Source organism: Engystomops pustulosus, chromosome 7 (assembly GCF_040894005.1).
Source record: "Engystomops pustulosus chromosome 7, aEngPut4.maternal, whole genome shotgun sequence".
Taxonomy (NCBI): domain Eukaryota; kingdom Metazoa; phylum Chordata; class Amphibia; order Anura; family Leptodactylidae; genus Engystomops; species Engystomops pustulosus.
In genome coordinates, this window is record NC_092417.1 from 128,033,965 (window position 1) to 128,051,202 (window position 17,238).

At 43.9% G+C, this 17,238-nt stretch overlaps 1 protein-coding gene across 1 annotated transcript in view; it reads right to left on the reverse strand.

Annotated features, from left to right (window-relative positions):
* The window catches only part of LOC140070825 (dipeptidase 2-like), a 755,511-nt gene that overhangs the window by 438,796 nt on the left and 299,477 nt on the right, over positions 1-17,238 (reverse strand). The window contains exon 6 of the mRNA XM_072117775.1: positions 8,643-8,784. Coding sequence (XP_071973876.1) covers positions 8,643-8,784 — 142 coding nt within the window. The remainder of the gene's footprint in view (positions 1-8,642; positions 8,785-17,238) is intronic.

A 17,238-nucleotide genomic window follows, 5' to 3' on the forward strand; every position in this document is an offset into this window, starting at 1 on the left:
ATAAATGGAAATTTGGCATAATTTTTGAAAAAAACAATGTTTTCCAAATTCAAAATTTTCTACTTTTTGGAAAGTTGGTCATATCACTAAAATAACTTGATAACTAACATTTTCCATATGTCTGCTTTAACTTGGCATCATTTTTCAAACATCTTTTCCTTTTTTTAGGATGCTAGGAGGCTTATAACTTTAGGTGCAATTTTTCAGATTTTCACGAAAATCATCAAAACCTACTTTTGGAGGGTCAATTTAGTTAGAAGTGACTTTATAAGGCCTACATGACAGAAAACCCCCACAAATGACACCATTTCAGAAACTACACCCCTCAAAATATTCAAAACAACCTTTGGGAATTTTGTTAACCCTATGAGCGTTTCATGAGGGTGAAAGATAAATGAAAGTGAAATTACAGAAATGTAATTTTATTTTACTATAGATTCATTGAACACTAAAATTTGCACCTTCACAATGGGTTAAAAAGGAAAATGCATTTTACAATGTTGAGGGCAATTCCTCCTGAGTATGCAAATACCCATTTTGTCACTGTACCCTGCTGTACGGACACAGTGGGGCACCTGGAAGGGAAAGAGCTTTGTTTCGTTTTTGCAGGGCAAATATGGCTGAAAAAGTTTTCATGTGTCAGGATGCATTTGGAGAGCCATAATGGTACCAAAACAGAGGAAAGCCCCAACAAGAGACACCATTTTGGAAAGTACACCCCTTGGAGAGTTTAGCAAGGTGTAATTTGTGTAGTTGCCCCAACAGGTGTTTGATTCATTTAGGCCCCAAAAGGGAAAAAAGGTGAACATTTTCTCAAAAAAGTCACTTTTACCCCAAATTTTTGTAAGCCACAAGGGATAAAAGATTAAACAACCCCCATAAATGTGTAAAACTATTTCTCCTAAGCACAGAACTGCACCACATTTGCATATAAAGTGTTGTATGGGTACACAGTGGGGCTCAGAAGGGAAAGAGGGGCGTTGGCCTTTTAGAGGCCAGATTTGACAATCATCCTTTACATGTGTCAGGATGCATTTGGAGAGCCCTAGTGGTACCAAAACAGACGGGAACCCCAATATATGTATTTTCCCCTACAGGTGTTTGCTTCAATTAGGTCCCTAAAAGGAAAAATATGAACATTTTCCCAAAAAAGTCACTTTTACGGCTATTTTTTGTATCCCATAAGGCATTAAAGATAAAACAACCCCAAAAAATGTGTACTAGCATTTCTCCCGAGTATAAAATTGCCCCACACATGCAAATAAAATGTTGTATGGGTACGCAGTGAAGCTCAGAAGGGAAAGAGGGGCGTTGTCCTTTTAGAAGCCAAATTTGACAGACATCCTTTACATGTGTCAGGATGCATTTAGAGAGCCATAGTAGTACCAAAACAGACGGGAACCCCAACAAGTATCACCATTTTGTAAAGCACACCCCTTAGAGAATTTAGCAAGGTGTAATATGTGTATTTGTCCGTAAAGTTGTTTGATTTCATTAGGACTTAAATAGGAAAAAGGTGAAAATTTTCTTATAAAGGTCATTGTACCCCTAATTTTTTATAGCCACAAGAGATAAAAATATGTAATAACCCCCCAAAATGTGTAAACCTATTTCTCTCGAGTATAGAAGTACCCCACATGTGTATATAAAATGTTGTATGGGCGCACAGTAAAAGGGAAGGGGGATGTTTGCCTTTTAGAAGCCAAATTTGACAGAAATGTTTGACATGCATTTGGAGAACCCTAGTGGTATAAAACAGATTAGAATCCGAAAAGTGACCCTAATTTTTGAACGCACACCCCTTAGAGAATTTTGCAATGTGTAATATATGTATTTGCCCCTACAGGTTAATGATCCAATTAGGCACTAAACATTAAAAAGGTGAACATTTTCCTATAAATGTCACTTTACCCCTAATTTTTGTAAGCTACAAGGGATCATATATTAAATAACCCCAAAAAAGGTGTAAAACTATTTCTCCCGAGTGTAGAAGTACCCCACATGTGCATATAAAATGCTTTATGGGCGCACAGTAGAGGAAAAGAGGGATGTTTGTCTTTTAGTGGCCAAATTTGACAGAAATCCTTCACATGTGTCAGGATACATTTGGAGAGCCGTAGTGGTACCAAAACAGAGGAAAACCCGAAAAGTGACCCTAATTGTTGAATGTACACCCCTTGGGGAATTTAGCAAGGTGTAATATGTGGTGTAGGGTAATACACGTCGTGAAATGAGCATTTTGAACATATAGGTGGTTTCCAAATATGATGTGCAATGGAGTCCAAGATGGAAATTGCAACTATTTCTGGAAAGTTCAGTGCCCGTTATGTGGCGCCCCTTATGAAATAATGGAGGGGTATAGGGAGCAACGTAACCTAACAGTTGTTACAATTATTAATTTTACCTAAATGAATTCACAACAGCTTGGGCGTGAATTGTGAATGTGTTGCGTATAAGGAGGTAGAATATACCAGGGGACCAACTAAACTTTTGTCACTCTGGAGGTGTCGCAGGTCTATTAGTAGTATGTAGTGTCCATCCTAACTCCTCTTTTGGATCAGACTCTTTATTGAGTCCTACCTTTAGAAGCAGCAGAATTCACCGGGAAAATGCTGTCCTGGAACATCTAAACCAGAGGTACTGGGGCCCGTCCTTCTTGTCCCAATATTAGTTTCCTAATATCTTCCTCTTGAAAACGGAGAAATGATACGGCAGGACCTGCACATCGAAACGGCTCGTAAGAGTTGTACAGCATAATCTGTACAATGTGCATGGCCAGCGCTTTTGTACCAAATCTTCGTTTTCCGTAGGGAAATTATCGCCAAGTGTTGCTCTTATTCACCCTAGCGATGCCCATTGTGACGAATATTGCTGCTTTTGGCTGGACCAAATCGACCAGCCAATAGCGGCAAAGATGGACAGAGGGGGGCAACAAAACCCCTCTGAATCACAAGGCACAATTGGTGGCTGTCAGGAACAGCCGCCACCCTGCCCCGATCACCGTGTCTACAGACATAGTGACCAGTATTACTGACGTCATAAGTAAATTCGCTTCTATTGGCTGGTCTGAATTGATGAGCCAATAGCAGCGATCATGAACTGGGGGTGTGGGGGGGACGGAACCCTTCTGGTCCATGGGGCAGGATGGATGGCTGTCAGGAACAGCCGCCATCTTGCCCTGATCACTGTGCCATCACAGTGTTGGCAAGTCACTACCCGCCGCACCGTTCTATAACAGCGCGCGTTGGGAATGGGCTATACAATCTTTATTTATTTTTTAAGCAATTTAGTCAAATAAGGGATTATTTTTTGCGAGACGAGATGCACTGTAAAAAAACCCCTTTATTTTAGAGGGTGTTTAGCTTATCGAAGCAATTTTATTAACTTTTTTCATGTGGAGGAAAATAAAATCATCAATTTTTGTTTTGGATTTTTAGCATTTTTTGGGGGGGGTGTTCGCTGTAGCATAACAATAATATATTATCTTTATTCTACGGATCACTACGATTACGGTGATACCTCATTTATATAGTTTTATTTATATTTGTCCAATTTTATTGAAGGAAAACTAGAATAGAAAAAATTACATTTGTTTTAGTATTGCCATTTTTATAGCGGCATAACTATAGTATTTTTTGGTTGACGGAGCTGGTTGTGAGCTTATTTTTTGCGTGACAAGTTGTTCTTTTCAGTGATATCATTTTGGCGCTTATAACTTTTTCGGATCACTTTTTAGAACATTTTTTGTAAAGCAATTTGATAAAAAGTTTTAATTTTTGGCAAGTTTTTTTTTTTTTTTTTTTACCACGTTCACCTAGAGGGTCCAATTATGATTAGGATTTATTGTACAGATTGTTACGGACGCGGCGATACCAAATAAGTGGGGTTTTTTTGTGATTTTGTGTTTTTTATACTTTATTACTTGTGTACAGGGAAATGTGGTGTTTGGGGGGACTTTCACTTTCTTTTATTATTTATTTTTATTTTAAAAAACCTTTATTTATTGTTTTAACTTTTTTTTACAGGTAATGACATCTAAGCTTGAACAAGTGATCTTCTGATCACTTGTTCAAGCTATTTTACAGGTTACACAGTGCAATACAGATGCATTGCACTGTGTAATGTAACACACTGAGCATGCTGCGCATGCCCAGTGTCTTACAGCCGGGTCCTGCCAGGAGGCAGGGACCCGGCTTCCGGATGAAGATCTCGCAGCCCCGGGCACCGGCAGTCCCGGGGCTGCGATCGGAGCAGCGGACTACCCCGGTAAGCGCCGCGGGGGGGTCCGATTCACTTTAACTTGCATTTAAATGCCTCTGACACGCCGCGGTCGCGCTGAAGAGAAATCTCCGATCGCGGGTGTTAGAGGCAGGTGTCGGCTATAATATATAGCCGACACCCGCAGCTTCTGGCGCCGGCTCCGTTCAGGAGCCAGCGCCAGAAGCTTGACGTAATAATACTGCATTTTGCGGGAACGCACCTCCCGCCATGCAGTATTATTACGTCAAATGTCGGGAAGGGGTTAACATTCCTGGAATCAGTATTTAACCTCTTAAAGGACATCTATCATCAGATCAAGGATTGTAAACCAAACATACTGGTTTTTGTCCCCTCTGGCAGGATCTGCTCTTCTTTAAGGTGGCTATGCCCTTGTTTTTACGAAAAAAGGGCTTTAAAAAATTATGCAAATTAGTCTGAGGGGCTCCAGGTTCCATTAACTCCTATGAAGCCTGAGCCCTTCAGACTCATTTGCATCATTTTAAAAGACTTTTTTTTTTTGTTAAAACCAGGGAATAAGAAGCTAAAAGAAGAACAGATCCTGCCAGAGGGGGTGCACACCAGCATGTAAGTGTGCTTCGTTTACAATCCTTGATCTGGTGATAAATGTCCTTTAAGGACTGAACATAGTACATGTATGTCCTTAACAGGTTTCAGGTACAGGTGGTCCCCTACTTAAGGACACTCGACTTACAGGCAACCCCTAGTTAGAGACGGACCCCTGTGCCCACTGTGACCTCTCTGAATGTTACTTTAGTCCCAGGCTGCAATAATCAGCGGTAAAGTGTCTGTAATGAAGCTTTATTGATAATCCTTGGTCCCATTACAGCAAAAAAATTTAGAAAATCCAATTGTCACTGGGACAAAAAAATTTTTGTCTGGATCTACAATTATAAAATATACAATTCCTACTTACATACAAATTCAACTTAAGTACAAACCTAAGGAACCTATCTTGTAAATAATCCAGGGACTGCCTGTATATGAAGAAGGTTCACAGGCTGAGTACTCTTTATACACACCGGGGAGGGGGGGGGGGGTATGAAGAATTTGCGATTATAAAAGCAATTATGCCACCTCTATGACATGTGGGCTTGAAGGGGTGCAGGTTGGGCGCGGGGCTTGCCTGAATTATTTCGAAAAACCTACAAACTTTTGTTTGCTGTTTTTACACAAAACTACATCAGGATGGACCTGGTATGATTTTGCCCAGCGGCTGCTTTTTCCAGGAGATACATCAAGAGGCCTCAGGGTGCTGTCACATGTTAGGGTTTTGATTCGAATTTGTAACCAATTTGGACATCATGACGAGTGGGGGGTTCGTTGGTAATACTGAGGCTGCAGTCACAGGTAACGTGTGCCCTGTGTGCCCTTCAGCCCTGGCATTTGGACAATACAAGACACCGTGTGCAGGTTACCGATCGCATGCGTTTGCATAGAAGCCCATCCTGCCCCCCGTGCGCTTTGATTCCAATTCTAAACAGAGTCCACACGTTACATGTGACATCCTTATTCTACATCAATACTTAAAACAGTCAATCAAAGTACTACAACTTTCATCATCTCATTCAACTGCTGGGAGTTGTAGTTCTTGAGTGCACTGTTAGTCTATATATATGTACTCATTGCAGGGATGTAATGAGGTGCACTGTGCGTGTGTAATGTGATGCACTTTTATTTTGTACCTTTTTCTTGTGCTGGAAGCTGTCATAGGGGGAGCAGCAGCTCCTCATCCATCCTGAGCTCCTGCACACATGAGGGCAGCTTGTTCTGTGCCAGGGGGAGGACACTCCAGCATGACCAGGAGGAAGGGGGCCCACTGTGACAACTAGGGGGCCCACGTCCTCTGGTCTGTAATTAGTGACAGCTTACTGTCTGCTCCTCCAGTGAGGCAGCAGCAATGAATCAGGGGCCATGTTCTCCTGCAATGACTCAGGGGCTGAGGTGCTCTGTGCAGTGAGGAGGAAATGTCTTACTCACTGCCCCAGCGCTGCTGTGGGAAGAGCAGAGAACCTGTCTCTCCCTCCTGCAGGACGTCATAGTCCCCCTTGCTACCCCCCTCCTCCAGCCTCAGCTGAATGTGCCAGCACAGACACAGGCAGGAGATGGTGACTTATAAGTTATAATAAAAAAACCTGAAAATTCCTTTCCCTAGAACTGATATAAATATTAATAAACAGTAAAAATCAATAAGTATCAACACATTAGGTATCACCGCGTCCGAAAATGCCCGATCTATCAAAATATAATAACAGTTTTTCACTGTGTTTTAACCACATAATGGAAAATAGCGCCCAAAGTCGAAAATGGCACTTTTTTGCCATTCTGATAAAAATAAACAAAATCAATAAAAAATGAAAAATTATAGCAATGAAAATGTCACCAAAAGTCGCAAAAATGACACCACCCACAGCTCTGTACACCAAAGTATGAAAAAGTTATTGGCGCCGAAGATGGCAAAATTAAAAAAAAATAAATTGTACAGGAGGTTTTCATTTTTGTAAATGTATGAAAACATTATAAAACCTATACAAATTTGGTATCCCCATGATTGCACCAACCCAATGAATAAAGTAATGACATGTAATAAATAAAGACATGTAATTTGTAGCGCACAGTGAAAGCTGTAAAATCCAAGCCCATAAGAAAACGTCTCAAATGCGGTTTTCACCGTTTTCACTGTATTTGGAATTTTTTTTCCTCTTCCCAGTACACTGCATGGAATATTAAATAACGTCACTATGAAGTGCAATTTGTTACACAAAAAATAAGCCATCACTCTTTATAAGCTCTTTATGTGAAAAAATAAAAAAGTTATAGATTTTTGAAGGTGGTGAGTGAAAAATGGAAGTGAAAAACTAAAAAGGGCCAGGTTGTTAAGGAGTTAAAAGGACAATCATTGGTTTTTGAGAAGTCCCTGCTATTCAGAAGCACCTTATGAACAGCCAAAACCTCTCCCTAGCTCTGTCTCCTGTCTGGATCTGTGACCCCGCTCTTATACTGCTTAGGCATATGTCTCGCCTGGCCAGATACCACCATGCCCACAGAGGGCATGACTCTGATCGGCCAGTGGCTGCAATCTGGTTGATTGATGGCTCAGGAGTTAATCAACCAGTGTGGGCTTTTTTCTAGAACATGCTCCCGAAGCAAATGCTCCCCAAATGCTGTTGGCTGTACGGCTTTCGGGGTCATGGGTGTCGAACCTACAAAATTTAGCATGTACCAAAATTTTGCTGTTCAGGTTCACTCATCACTAATCCTGTATTTTGATGATTCTGAATTTGTTGATAAAGTTTATATGTTTTTCTAACTTTTATACCATTTTTGGTTGAGTAAGTTTTCCCTTACCTAGTCTGCTAGTTTAGTGCTCTTTGCTAGACAGATTCTGACAGTATCATTACGGATCCTTCCAGTTACTCAGGCCTTGCAGTTTTAATATCCCCCAGTTTCAAGATAAATTAAGCCTCATATTTATGAAAAGTATTTTACCACATTCCCCTCCTGTCTTTAATTGTTTTACTTTTCATGAGCATCTACTATCCTCCTGCATGTCTGCAGATTGAGCACACAAACTACCACAGTCATAGCCACTGATCAGGCTTAGATACAGCATCTCAGAAGTACACTGCCCCAGAATATACTTTATAATAAAAAGCAGCACTACCCCTCTATAAATAATAAGCTTTTTTTCAGCACCCAGGGTCAGCGCCAGCACTGGGCATACCGGGGCAAGTGGGCTGGGGCCCACATATGTAGATAAGGGATCCCTGGGGGTGAGAGGGGTGTATCTAATGAATCCATAGGGTGTATGGGGGACTGTATATAAAATAACCATGAGGGGGCTACAGGAGACTGTTTTAGTTTCTGAATATTTAATGCTGCCACGTAAGTTCACTGCACTGAGGCTCTGTCACCCAGGGGCCTACTGTTAACTGAAGCCGACCGTGTCAGCATCACTAATTAATTTATGAAAGAATACCTCTATATTACCATTTGATAGATAAATTTGTGGTACTGGAAAAAAGCTATATAATTACCAAATTAAATCACTATGCCAAATACTAATATAGCAATGCATGTTACTTACAACATTTGGCAAGAGTTATAGGATGTACCATTCTATCAGTCTCTCAATCCATCTCTTTAATGATATAATTTAGACCAGTATATGACACAGTTGTTATTTTTTTTACTTTGTTGCATCCATTTTTTATATGGTTACATTGTTTTATGGATCCATAGATTTAAATGGCCTACCCTGAAGCACACACACATTTTCATTAATAAAGAAACTTTTACATGAGCCCTGCATAGGTCAGTGTGATTTCCATTATACAATAACACATATTAGATTTATACATTACCATGGAGTATTACATGTGTGAGTTAGTGTCATATATCTTGCTCCGAGTTCATAGAACATCCGAAGGGTTCCGAGGCTACTGTCTATAATGTGCCCTCCTTCTAACCCAATTAGACAGGCAATCTTTTTGGTGTTTTCAATACCTTAAATGGGTAAAAATAGGAACGTATGAGAACACTGTCAACAGAACACTTAGCAATAAGATGCAAAAAATAAACATTTTCTATGAATTAGCTACTATGTATTGATTGTATGTTTCTTTGTGGCAGGGCATTCTACAACAACTCTTTCTCAAAGTGCCTCCAACATGTTCTGTCTTCTGCAGCCCAATGGAGTTTTTGAAGCTGTTTAGTCCTAGCGTAACCTTGGAAGTAAACATGAGCTAATTGGTTGAAATTGTTGTTTGAGGGGTTCATCCAAAACTCGTCTGGAAACAGGATGTCAGGCAGAACTTTCACCTGAACATGGACCACATTAAAGTCAATAGGGATCTGATTATTTTTACACCATAAAATCGCTGTAAAATGGTCCAGAGAGCTGAAAAATGGTGTTATAACATGGCAGTTGCCCACAGGGCCCACAATATTATGAGGAACCATTTGTATATGAATTATGCTTGTTCCTGGAATACCCCATTTGATTAAGAAGCAGGAGAGGAGGAAGTGGAGTAGGAGAAGGTACCTGGAGGCATCATGTCCTGGGTGGTGGCAGAATGTGAGCCAAAACGCTTCCTGCCTCAGGACCAGTCACCACTATATTAACTCAGTGGACAGTTAAGGAAATGTATCTAGACTCATCCTGAATATGTTTCCATTTTGGATGTTCTTAAAATAAGCATTAGCACCCCTACTTACTAGAGATGAGCGAACATACTTGTCCGAGCTTGATGCTCCTTCGAGCATTAGCGTACTCGAAACTGCTCGTTGCTCGGACGAATACTTCGCCCGCTCGAGAAAATGGCATCTCCCGCCGTTTTGCTTTTTGGCGGCCAGAAACAGAGCCAATCACAAGCCAGGAGACTCTGCACTCCTCCCAGCATGACGTGGTACCCTTACACGTCGATAGCAGTGGTTGGCTGGCCAGATCAGGTGACCCTGGAATAGACTAGCCCCTCCCTGCGCTGCTCGGATCATTCTGTGTCTGGATGCCGCTAGGGAGAGAGCTGCTGCTGGTCAGGGAAAGCGTTAGGGTGTTCTATTAGAATAGTGCTAGGCAGGAGTGATTCTACAAGAACCCAACAGCCCTTCTTAGGGCTACAATAACGCTATACATTTTATTTTTTTATTTGCTTGTGGCTGGGCTTGCTGGCACTAGTAGTGCAGCTAGTACCATATTGTGAGGAATTTGCAGGGGGACTTGCTACCGTTGTGTTTAGCTCTTAGTGACACACATATCCATCTCAAACACCAAAGTGGGACAATTTATTAGGGGTTTGATTAGAATTAGGCAGAGTCTGCTGATTTATTTATTTTTTTTACCTTTATTTCATTTTATAGCTCAAACTCATCTTGCAAAGCAGTGTGCTTTCAGTGTAGGCTACAAAATAGCCATAGGAGAACCCCAACGGCTTACTTAGGCCTACAATAGCGTTATATTTTCCTTTTTTTTGTTTGCTTGTGGCTGGGCTTGCTGGCATTAGTAGTGCAGCTAGTACCATATTGTGAGGAATTTGCTGGGAGACCTGCGACCGTTGTGTTTAGCTCTTAGTGACACGCATATCCACCTCAAACACCGAAGTGGGACAATTTATTAGGGGTTTGATTAGAATTAGGCAGAGTCTGCTGATTTTTTTTTTTTTACCTTTATTTCATTTTATAGCTCAAACTCATCTTGCAAAGCAGTGTGCTTTCATTGTAGGCTACAAAATAGCCATAGGAGAACCCCAATGGCTTACTTAGGCCTACAATAGCGTTATATTTTCCTTTTTTTTGTTTGCTTGTGGCTGGGCTTGCTGGCATTAGTAGTGCAGCTAGTACCATATTGTGAGGAATTTGCTGGGAGACCTGCGACCGTTGTGTTTAGCTCTTAGTGACACGCATATCCACCTCAAACACCGAAGTGGAACAATTTATTAGGGGTTTGATTAGAATTAGGCAGAGTCTGCTGATTTATTATTTTTTTTACCTTTATTTCATTTTATAGCTCAAACTCATCTTGCAAAGCAGTGTGCTTTCAGTGTAGGCTACAAAATAGCCATAGGAGAACCCCAACAGCTTACTTAGGCCTACAATAGCGTTATATTTTCCTTTTTTTTGTTTGCTTGTGGCTGGGCTTGCTGGCATTAGTAGTGCAGCTAGTACCATATTGTGAGGAATTTGCTGGGAGACCTGCGACCGTTGTGTTTAGCTCTTAGTGACACGCATATCCACCTCAAACACCGAAGTGGGACAATTTATTAGGGGTTTGATTAGAATTAGGCAGAGTCTGCTGATTTATTTTTTTTTTTACCTTTATTTCATTTTATAGCTCAAACTCATCTTGCAAAGCAGTGTGCTTTCATTGTAGGCTACAAAATAGCCATAGGAGAACCCCAGTGGCTTACTTAGGCCTACAATAGCGTTATATTTTCCTTTTTTTTGTTTGCTTGTGGCTGGGCTTGCTGGCATTAGTAGTGCAGCTAGTACCATATTGTGAGGAATTTGCTGGGAGACCTGCGACCGTTGTGTTTAGCTCTTAGTGACACGCATATCCACCTCAAACACCGAAGTGGGACAATTTATTAGGGGTTTGATTAGAATTAGGCAGAGTCTGCTGATTTTTTTTTTTTTTTTACCTTTATTTCATTTTATAGCTCAAACTCATCTTGCAAAGCAGTGTGCTTTCATTGTAGGCTACAAAATAGCCATAGGAGAACACCAACGGCTTACTTAGGCCTACAATAGCGTTATATTTTCCTTTTTTTTGTTTGCTTGTGGCTGGGCTTGCTGGCATTAGTAGTGCAGCTAGTACCATATTGTGAGGAATTTGCTGGGAGACCTGCGACCGTTGTGTTTAGCTCTTAGTGACACGCATATCCACCTCAAACACCGAAGTGGGACAATTTATTAGGTGTTTGATTAGAATTAGGCAGAGTCTGCTGATTTTTTTTTTTTTACCTTTATTTCATTTTATAGCTCAAACTCATCTTGCAAAGCAGTGTGCTTTCATTGTAGGCTACAAAATAGCCATAGGAGAACCCCAACGGCTTACTTAGGCCTACAATAGCGTTATATTTTCCTTTTTTTTTGTTTGCTTGTGGCTGGGCTTGCTGGCATTAGTAGTGCAGCTAGTACCATATTGTGAGGAATTTGCTGGGAGACCTGCGACCGTTGTGTTTAGCTCTTAGTGACACGCATATCCACCTCAAACACTGAAGTGGGACAATTTATTAAGGGTTTGATTAGAATTAGGCAGAGTCTGCTGATTTATTTATTTTTTTACCTTTATTTCATTTTATAGCTCAAAGTCATCAGGCACAGCACAAAATCCAGTTGTGTGCTGTCAGTGTAGGTTAGAAACTAGCCATAGCAATAGGATAGCATTGTTTTGTTAAAAAAAAATAAAAAATAAAAAAAAATAAACACAAAAAAAAAAATTAAAAGTTTACACTTTATTTTGGAAAATGTTTAACCCGAGGGCTAGGGGTAGAGGACGAGGGCGTGGACGTGGGCGTGGTCCTGGGCGGGGTGAGACACCACCTGCTGATGAGGGAGCAGGGGAACGCCGCAGAGCTACACTCCCTAGGTTCATCATGTCTCAAGTTACTGGGACTCGTGGTAGAGCACTGTTGAGGCCAGAACAGTGCGAACAGGTGATGTCGTGGATTGCGGACAATGCTTCTAGCCATTTGTCCACCAGTCAGTCTTCCACGCAGTCCACCCATGTCACCGAAATTAGCACTCCTCCAGCTCCTCCACCTCAGCCTCTTTTCCCCCAGTCTGTCCCCTCCCAGCAAAATTTGGAATTTGAACCGGCATACTCTGAGGAACTGTTTTCTGGACCCTTCCCACAGTCACAAACCACTTGTCCGGTTGCTGCTGAGCAATTTTCCGATGCCCAGGTTTTCCACCAGTCGCAGTCTGTGGGTGATGATGACATTATTCACGTAGTGGAAGAAGTGTATAAAGAGGTGTCGGACGATGAGGAGACACGGTTGTCAGACAGTGGTGAAGCAGACTGAGGGATCGGAGGATGATGAGGTGACAGACCCAAGCTGGGTTGATATGCCGGGTGAACACAGTGCTTCTGAGACGGAGGCGAGTCCTATAGCAGAACAGGTTGGAAGAGGCAGTGGTGGGGCCAGACGGAGAGGCAGGGCCAGAGCTGGTGCATCAGCGCCAAATGTTGCCCGTAGTCAAGCTCCCGTGGCGAAGGCTAGATTTTCAGAAGTCTGGAGGTTCTTTAAAGAAACACCGGATGACCGACGGACTGTGGTGTGCAACCTTTGCCAAACCAGGATCAGCAGGGGTTCCACCACTACTAGCTTAACTACCACCAGTATGCGCAGGCGTATGAATGCTAAACACCCCACTCCAAGCCCGTTCACCTCTGGCCGGGCACACCACTGCTCCTTCCCCTGTGTCATCTGCTAGTCAGGCCCCTGCCCAGGACCCCGGCCCAAACACCTCCCGTGCGAAAACCCCATCTTTGCCTCCATGATCCTCCACAGCATCCACCAGCGTTCAGCTCTCCATACCCCAGACGCTGGAGCGCAAAAGGAAGTATAGCGCAACCCACCCACACGCCCAAGCCCTCAACATCCACATCTCCAAGTTGCTTAGCCTGGAGATGCTGCCCTATAGGCCGGTAGAGACCGAGGCCTTTCGAAACCTCATGGCGGCGGCCGCCCCTCAGTACTCGGTCCCCAGCCGCCACTACTTTTCCCACTGTGCCGTCCCAGCCCTGCACAAGCACGTGTCAGAGAACATTATCCGTGCCCTGACCAACGCCGTTTCTGACAAGGTCCACCTGACCATGGACACATGTACGAGTGCTGCCGGGCAAGGCCACTATATATCGCTGACGGCACATTGGGTTAACTTGGTGGAGGCTGGGACCGAGTCTGACCCTGGGGTTGCTCATATCCTGCTGACGCCGAGGATTGCGGGGCCTACCTCGGTCCAGGTCTCAAAGGCCTACTATGCCTCCTCCTCCTCCCACCCCTCCTCCACCTCCTCCTCCTCCGAATTACCATCCGTGGGCAAGGCGCCATCAGTCGGTAGCTCTAGGCACAGCAGCAGTGCCATCGCTTAGCGACAGCAGGCGGTGCTCAAACTGCTGAGCCTAGTCAATAAAAGGCTCACCGCCCAAGAGCTATTACAGGGCATCACGGCGCAGACTGATCTGTGGTTGGCACCGCTGAGCCTGAAGCCAGTCATGGTTGTGTGTGACAACGGCCGTAACCTGGTGGCGGCTCTGCAACTCGGCAGACTGACACATGTGCCATGCCTGGCCCATGTGTTAAATCTCATAGTTCAGCGTTTCCTCAAGACATACCCCAATCTGTCTGATTTGCTCACGAAGGTGCGCCGCATGTGTCCGCATTTCAGGAAGTCCAGCACAGATGCTGCCACTCTCAGGGCAGTGCAGCGCCGCCTCCAACTGCCAGCAGCGCAGAGCGATTGTAGACTGCCAGATGTCAACTTCCACCAGAACTGGTAGTCAGGTCAGTCAGCTTCCTCAAGTCTACAATGAGGAGTGGACGTGGATGTCTGATATCTGTCAGGTGCTGAGTAACTTTGAGGAGTCAACACAGATGGTCAGTGGCGATGCCGCCATCATCAGCCTCACCATCCCGCTGCTTGGCCTGTTGAAAAACTCTCTGGTCAGCATGAAGTCGGAAGCTTTGCGCTCGTCACAAGAGACGGTGGAAAAAGACACCCTTGTTGACAGCCAAAGCACCCTTAGGTCTGTTTCTCAGCGCATATCGGAGGAGGTGGAGGAGGATGAGGAGGAAGAGGAGGAGAATGTTGGCGAGACAGAAGAGGGGACCATTGTTCAGTCCTTCACTGTTCAGCGTGTATGGGCAGAAGAAGAGGAGTTGGAGGAGTTGGAGGAGGAGGAAATGGGCAGTCAGGTCAGTGAGGGGAGTGAATTCTTGCGCGTTGGGACTCTGGCACATATGGCAGATTTCATGCTAGGCTGCCTATCCCGTGACCCTCGCGTTCAAAGAATTTATTCCAGCACCGATTACTGGGTATTCACTCTCCTGGACCCACGGTACAAGCAAAATCTTTCCACTCTCATCCCTGGAGAGGAAAGGAGTGTGAGAATGCATGAATACCAGCAGGCCCTGGTGCACAAGCTGAAACAGTATTTCCCTTCTGACAGCGCTAGCGGCAGAGGACGTACTTCTGCGGGACAAGTAGCGAGGGAGAGTAGGCGAGCAGGCAGCTTTTCCAGCACTGGCAGGGGTACGCTTTACAAGACCTTTGCCAGTTTTTTGTCACCCCAGCAAGACACTGTCACCTGTCCCCAGTCTCGGCAGAGTAGGGCTGATCTTTACAGAAAGATGGTGAGGGAGTATGTAGCTGACCATACCATCGTCCTAAATGATCACACAGCTCCCTACAACTACTGGTTTTCAAAGCTGGACATGTGGCACGAACTGGCGCTGTACGCCTTGGAGGTTCTTGCCTGCCCTGCCGCTAGCGTGTTGTCCGAGCGGGTTTTCAGTGCAGCTGGTGGCATCATCACCGATAAGCGTACACGCCTGTCGACTGACAGCGCTGACAGGCTGACGCTTATCAAGATGAATAAAGCCTGGATTTCTCCGGATTTTCATTCTCCACCAGGTGAAAGAAGCTCAACCTGAATAATGTATGCACTCCTCCTCCTCATCGTCCACCTTCTCCTCCTCTTTGTACACTAAAGCAGAGGAAACTGGCTATTTTTTGCCAGGGCCAACTGGCTCTAGCTATAGTACTCTATGTATTTAATTTTTCTGGAGGGCCACCTACCCGGTCCTCTGGTTTGAAAACTTTTTTGGACTGCCACATACAGGCACTCAATTTATTTAATTTTTCTGGAGGACCACCTACCTGCTCCTCTGGTTTGAAAACTTTTTTGGACTGCCACATACAGGCACTATGAAAATTAAATTGTCTCCATAGCAGCCTCCACATGTCGTCTTTTTAGCTGGCTCCACACGTTGTCTCCATTGCTACCTCCACACGTCATCGCCATAGCTGCCTCCAAAAGTCGTCCATATAGCTGCCTCCATACATTGTATCCTTATCAAACGAACTGTGTCAGGCAGAATTTTGGGTTGTTTTCATGGCTTCCACATCAAACTTGTTAACTTTGTCGCCACCCTGCTGTGTAATCCACAAAATATACTGGCAAACTTTTATCATTTACCGATATTATTTCAGCGCTTCTTGCGCATCTGTTTACATTCCCCTCACCCGCCATATCCCAAACTTATAAGAACGCTACTACACTTGATCTTATACAAAAGGTTCTTAGAAGTGCTGTTTGGGGAGTAGCTTAGAGACAGGGTCTTGGATTGGCGAAAGCTCGCCTGGCAGCGGAGCGCCAGCTCCATCTCAAGATCCAACTAACATAGTTTTAACTGCAGCACCTTTAATCTACTACTAGTTCACTGCCTCCATACATCGTCCCCTTATCAAACGAGCTGTGTCGGGCAGAATTTTGGGTTGTTTTCATGGCTTTCACATCAAACTTGTTAACTTTGTCGCCACCCTGCTGTGTAATCCACAAAATATACGGGCAAACTTTTATCATTTACCAATATTATTTCAGCGCTTCTTGCGCATCTGTTTACATTCCGCTCACTCGCCATATCCTAAACTTATAAGAACGCTACTACACTTGATCTTATACAAAAGGTTCTTAGAAGTGCTGTTTGGGGAGTAGCCTAGAGACAGGGGCTTGGATTGGCGAAAGCTCGCGTGGCAGCGGAGCGCCAGCTCCATCTCAAGATCCAACTAACATAGTTTTAACTGCAGCACCTTTAATCTACTACTAGTTCACTGCCTCCATACATCGTCCCCTTATCAAACGAGCTGTGTCGGGCAGAATTTTGGGTTGTTTTCATGGCTTCCACATCAAACTTGTTAACTTTGTCGCCACCCTGCTGTGTAATCCACAAAATATACGGGCAAACTTTTATCATTTACCAATATTATTTCAGCGCTTCTTTCGCATCTGTTTACATTCCCCTCACCCGCCATATCCTAAACTTATAAGAACGCTACTACACTTGATCTTATACAAAAGGTTCTTAGAAGTGCTGTTTGGGGAGTAGCCAAGAGACAGGGGCTTGGATTGGCGAAAGCTCACCTGGCAGCGGAGCGCCAGCTCCATCTCAATATCCAACTAACATAGTTTTAACTGCAGCACCTTTAATCTACTACTAGTTCACTGCCTCCATACATAGTCCCCTTATCAAACAAGCTGTGTCAGGCAGAATTTTCAGGTGTTTCACCAGATACATCAGGGGTCCTAAACTCGCGGCCCGCGGGCCAACTGCGGCCCGCGGGACAATATTTTGCGGCCCCCACCTAGTCGCGCTGCATGGAGAGGGCTCACGGGCTGAGCCCTCTCCATAGCCGGTAAGTCTTTTCTGCATATTGCAGCAAAGGCTTACCGGTAGC